A 6,033-nucleotide genomic window follows, 5' to 3' on the forward strand; every position below is an offset into this window, starting at 1 on the left:
TGGACCGAATGACCTTGTGCACCCATCCTTCTGTCTTAGCTGCAAGAATAATCCTCACTCCCAGCCATTTCCAGTTTTCTTTCTTACAAAAGATGAAAGATAGAAATAAGCTCTTCATTCAAAAGTTACTTTATTATACAAACAACTAAATTCCAGCCTGGTTTAATCCAAGTGCCATCTAGTTTGCATACAGAGAACTAGGGTGCATATAGGAAAGAACGCATGCACACTCCAGTCTTCAATGGCCAGAACATCATAATAAACACATAGAAAAACAGCCTTTACTCTGGAGGCTTGTATGGCAAAGCCAATTGTTTTGACCAGCTCATTAATATACTATATCTAGTTTGTAAATTCCAGCTACGTATTTTATATGTCATTATGATCAATGATTCACAGAATCACAGAATCACCCGGGTTGGAAGGGACCTCAAGGATCATGTAGTTCCAAACCCCTGCCTAGCAGGGCCACCAAACATATACATTCATATCAGGTTGCCCAGGACCCCGTCCAACCTGGCCTTGAACACGTCCAAGGACGGAGCATCCACAACCTCCCTGGGCAGCCCGTTCCAGGGCCTAACCACTCTCCTTGTAAAGAACTTCCCCCTAACATCCAACCTAAATCTTCACTCCCTCAACTTGGATCCATTTCCCCTAGTCCTGCTATTGTCAGCCCTTCTGAAGAGTTTACTCCCCTCCTGGGTGTAGGTTCCCTTCAGCTATTGATAGGCTGCATGATTGTGGAAGCCCAAAGGGCAATCTCTCATTTTCAACAGACTTCCTTTTGGACAGAGATGGAATTTATTACATTTAAAATTCATCACTCCTCTTTGTTTGCAACACTGTCCTCTGCCAAACTCCTCAACACAATCAGCTGAAGTCTTCTACCTGAATTTCTGGGATGACTGTGACCAGTATTCCTTCACAATGCTCAGATGTGCACTGTCTCCCATGAGCATCTTACTGGACGCAGCATGCTGCAGCATCTTTGCAACAGAACCAAGGTTTCTTCGTTCATCTGTAGTCAGCTGCCCTCCAGCTGAAAGATCCATTAGGTCAAATGCATCCGGTGCAACCGTGGCCGGATTCACGTAGCGGTGATAGAGTAAGTTGCCAACAATCTAGGACAAGTTGAGGAGAGAAAAAAACACGTGCAAAACCAATGGCACAGACCTCCACTGAGTTTTACTGACACTACTCTGAGTGAGTTCTGACCAATTACTTTCCTGTGAGCTGTGGGCCCCGTTCAAGATGCAGGGTCTACTGCGCTGCCATTAATAAGCACATGCTGTCCCTAAGAATCTTAGTTTCACACTGTAACATAGATACATACACTAAATAAATGCACAACTCTCAACACAGAAGTGGTAAGACTGACCACTACTAGCTCCAGAACAACACAACTGCAGATATTCCTACACACAAAGGTTTTCAAATTTCACTTTGAATACCACCTGTCCATATATTTTTAGAAGTTACCAAAGAATTCCTCAAACAAGCGTAAAAGTTACTCTGAGAATTAAACCAAGCTTAGTCTAACAGAAGGCAGAACAACTACGCTACAGAGAAACCTGGTACTGCAGTCTCACTAAGGGATAGGAGCCAATTCCTAACACAGGTGTGCAGAATTGACCACCATCTCCAACAAAGCAAAAATGGGGAAGCGTGGCAAACCAAGGAGCTGAGCTGAGAAAACAGCAGCTACTTTCTGCCCCTTTTCCAGAGCACTTCTCTCTCTCTCAGAATACCTCTTTGGTTAACAAGCAACGTTTTTAGCTACACATCCCCATTTTGAAGACGAAACATTTTGAAGAGTAAACTCTTCAAAAGGGCTGACAACAGCAGGAATAGGGGAAATGTTTTAAGTTGAAGGAGGGAAGATTTAGGTTGGATGTTAGGGGGAAGTTCTTTACAAGGAGAGTGGTTGGGCCCTGGAACGGGCTGCCCAGGGAGGTTGTGGATGCCCCGTCCTTGGACGTGTTCAAGGCCAGGTTGGACGGGGTCCTGGGCAACCTGATCTGAGTGTGTATGTTTGGTGGCCCTGCTAGGCAGGGGGGTTGGAACTACATGATCCTTGGGGTCCCTTCCAACTCGGGTGATTCTGTGATTCTGTGATCCCCAATTAAACACAACTGAGAGGAACTCAGAAACGTTTAATCCAGAAGTAAGAAACTCAGAAGCACCGATGATGAGCGGTATTTGACATTTCAAAACAAGTCCAATTCACCCAGCTAAGTGAGCAGCAATGAACGCTGAGGCTTTTTTTGTCTTTTACTTCATAGCATTGCTTTTCCACCACTTCCCTTGAAGTGTGTTAAAAACAAAACAAAACAAAAACAACCAACAACAGAAGCCTCAAAATCTGGTGAACATCAAGCACTGGAAGAAACACAGAACTCTGACTGGGGACGGATGGGAGCCAATCAAGAGTTTATAGACACAGATTGAAGGGAGGACAGGGACAGATGACGTAGCGGGGGATCTACAGGCCAACCAACCAGGATGACCACCAAGTGGATGAAACCTTCTCATGGGCAGACAGGAACAGCTGCATGCTGTGATTCTATGAACACGGCCTGTGTTGACAAGGACCACAATGCTCATCTCGTTCCAACCCCCCGCTGCGTGCAGGTTCACCAACCGCCAGCCCAGGCTGCCCAGAGCCACATCCAGCCAGGCCTTGAATGCCTCCAGGGATGGGGCATCCACAGCCTCCTTGGGCAGCCTGCCCGAGTTGTGGGCAGAGATTGGCTTGGTAGAGTAAGATCTACGGTATCTGTATCTATGAGTTAACACAGAAGAAATGCTTTGGGGCTTTTCTTGGCCTATCTCTTCATGAGATTCACTTCCAATAGTCTCAACACCCCTGTCACAGGATGATCTTTACACCTTTCAGAAGAAAGCCATCTTGAGCTGATGGAAAAAAGCTGGTAGCAATTGGACAGATGCATGCAATGAATCCAGGGATGGTTTGGAACGATTAACAGAGCAATGCAAAGCAGCTGAGCAACTTGTAGATAAAAACAGTAGCAACAGCTTCCATACCCGGCCTCACCATTCTGACATCCCATCTGGTTAACCCAGGACTTGTAAATATCCACCGGATCCGTTCTGACGTTGAGCGATTCGTCCTCAATTATTTCCTTCACAACGGGGGCCAAGATCTGCCTCAGTGCGTTCTGACCACGGGCACCACGGTTGAAAGAGCGCATCTCAAAAATACAGAGGAAACAAAAGGAGTTCTACACAGGCACAACTATTTTCTTTCACTATTTCAACAAGTAAGCAATCAGCAACAAAAGCCATTCACAGCATGCCGCTATGGGAAATCCAGCAGCAGAGAATAAAGCACATACATGCACTTTCCTGAACTACTACTCCAAGAAAAGATAATAACAATTAAACAAACCTTTTAGACGTTACCTGTTTGAGGGCACATACCATCCTCATACTTAAAAGCATCAAAAAAGGCATGACTGCCTCCAACACTGTATGTATTTGGTCTTCCTAGCAAGTTGTCAAGCTCCGTATCAGCCACAAGTCATAAACACCAAACTCCTAAGTGACAATCAACTCCATTATGCCGACAGACAGCCAGAATCCTTAAGCCTGACAGCCAGTAAAAAACCCAAACCAGACAGCATCTGATTTTCAGCCTCCTCATCAGTTCTGGAAAACAGTGACCTTCGCGTCAGCTTCACTCTGGCCTGTAAAGCCCAAGCTCGCAGTCTGTGCCAAGTCCTTCTTACTAGACAGCAGAGAACTTAGACTGGACTGAATCTTAGGAAAGCACTGCAGATCAAAAATAGTGCCTCCCTGAGCAACAAAGCATTGGCTAAAGAAAAATGGCTTTAATCCTAAAGAACAAAGGTAATTCCTCCTCCTTCCAGGTTACAGAAAGGACTGACGTGAAACAGCATGAGCAGAAGGCAGGGACAGTTCAGCATTATCAGCAAATGAGCACAGGACATCACACAAGAACAGCTTCAATTTTAGCAGCGGCCCAAACTGAGGCAACAGCAAGGCTGTGTCCTACGCTACAACGTACTTGATCTCTTCCTGCAATGCTGTTTGCAACAGCCGCAACAGCAGAGATTCCTCTCTCTGACTGGATGCGTAGTTATGCAGCATGAAGATGGCTGAATCCATGAACTTTGTGGGTTTGTTTTGAGGCATCTGCAAAAGCAGCTTGGCCAAGTATGTTGGAGCAGTCTAAAACAAGAAGAAAAAGTACTTAGTGCACGTGTATAATCAATGACTATTAAGATGTTGTCATTATGGAATAAACAAGAGAGTTGGACAAAGCAGACTAAGCTAACAAAAGGAGAATAAATAGAAGGCTTACCCCTATCCTGGGCTCACTTACAAAACTCCAGCAGAGCAGATCTCCAGACAAGATCCTTCCCCACTGGTAGCCAGCTCTTAAACAGGTCTAGGAGGGCTGTAGCCTGGCTGCACCCCTTCCAGCAGCACAGCTGCATTGCCTTCACCTGTGCTCCTCTGCCTGACTCACTGCTCACCTCAGATGATCAATCAGAGGTTCAGGCCACGACTCCGCAGTTCCCATACAGCACGTGTCCACAAAAGCCAACACCACAAAGACAGACAGCGCCTCAACACTGCAGTGCAGAAGCACAGACTGTTCCAATACACGTAAGCATCTATGACAAGAGCAGTGAATGAAAAGCTGCATACCTCAAGTAGAAAAGATGCTGATAGGCTTCCAGCTTTTCCCTCTCCTCTTTGCTCCAAGCTTTCAAACCCCCCTTTTGCTCGTTCAGCGTCATCACGTCACAGAGCTGTTCCTTGTTCTTCCTGCTAAGATTTTTGCTATGAGAAACAACATCCTGCAAAGAACACAGAGGGACAGATTCCACATTTAAATAACACGCAATATGGGAAAAAGCTGCACGATAGCACTTCCTTTTGTGTGGATAAGGCAGTCAAGGTACATCAGGAGATCATGAAGTGAAACATTATCTGTTATAGCAGCGATTTCTGTCTCGTCCCCACATTCCAGAATTTGTTGAGAACCTACAAGGACTAATTGCTTTGAGCAGGGACTGTTTCCATTTTGCTGACTCACTGCCTCCACTGCTCTGATAACGATGATACTTTTTGCTGCCAGCATCAGCCCAACAGCTGCAGCCTCCTTTGGAACTGAACTTTACTGCTGCCATGGTTCAGATTTTACACAAGGTCAAGCATAGCACTACGCTATTCAGGACCAAAGGAAAAGGTGACTGTAACTTCCGCTTGAATTAAAAAAGGCACCGCTGTATCAGCAATGTTGTTCTTGTGGGCAATCAATCGTCAGCAAAGTGACAGAGGGGGCTTCCATCAGCCAACCAACACCAAGCAGCCCGAGTACATTTCCTGCTCCAAAATCACCTCCCCCTTCTGATACAGCACACAAAACGTGAGAAGAAATTAAGGTGTGCAAGTCCATGACTCATGTAACCACAAGTGAACAGACAAACAGTTCTCAGAGCCTTCAAGCATACCATCTATTGCTTTCCCTTGGTCCCGAGTGGGTTCTTTTCTGGTGCTTTGTTTTTAAAACACTTGAAGCCTTGATGTTTCTGCTGCAGTTCTCTTTCTAGGGATACATAGTAATTAGTGGAACAGTTCGGAACTTACTGGGAGGAAAACCTGTAACTCTGGGGGAAATAGTTCCCACTGAATCTGAGTAAGTGAGATCCAGGCTCAGAAGGTCCTCATGCTAACTACCATTGGCCTCAATTCACTCTCCTAGTCTCCCAGCACTGCATTTCCTACCTGCAGTGTCATTCTGTTCTTCACTAGCAGTCCAATCTTGATGTCCATGAGATTGAGGTCATTTTCAAGCTGTTGATTAGATCGGATCAAGCTCACAACTTCCCCACACAGTTTCATTAGCTCCAGCTCCTCCTGAAAATCTGGGTCCGATCGAGCAAGTGAACAAATTTCCCAACCACAGCCATAGGTGGGTTTTCAGCATTAACTGAAAACAAGTGACAAAACATCAGAGGACAGGAAACAAATTAAGGC

The 6,033-nt window shown here is 45.5% G+C and overlaps 1 protein-coding gene across 12 annotated transcripts in view; it reads right to left on the reverse strand.

Moving 5' to 3' along the window:
- LOC122193079 (ras GTPase-activating-like protein IQGAP2) overlaps window positions 1–5,981 on the reverse strand; it is a 6,969-nt gene extending 988 nt beyond the window's left edge. For 3 of the 12 annotated variants that reach the window (XM_042893790.1, XM_042893792.1, XM_042893789.1), the window contains exons 1-5: window positions 5,782–5,981; window positions 4,699–4,850; window positions 4,524–4,622; window positions 4,052–4,215; window positions 3,049–3,215 (exon numbers count right to left, since the gene is read on the reverse strand). In XM_042893790.1, the coding sequence (XP_042749724.1) occupies window positions 3,136–3,215; window positions 4,052–4,215; window positions 4,524–4,622; window positions 4,699–4,850; window positions 5,782–5,898 (612 nt within the window). In that variant the 5' untranslated portion in view covers window positions 5,899–5,981 and the 3' untranslated portion in view covers window positions 3,049–3,135. The other 9 variants (XM_042893794.1, XM_042893791.1, XM_042893793.1 and 6 more) reach the window with 9 other exon arrangements.
- Between the last annotated feature and the right edge of the window lie 52 nt (window positions 5,982–6,033).

Source organism: Lagopus leucura, unplaced genomic scaffold (genome assembly GCF_019238085.1).
Source record: "Lagopus leucura isolate 7727_CA_CO unplaced genomic scaffold, USGS_WTPT01 35414-0_obj-0_obj, whole genome shotgun sequence".
NCBI lineage: Eukaryota > Metazoa > Chordata > Aves > Galliformes > Phasianidae > Lagopus > Lagopus leucura.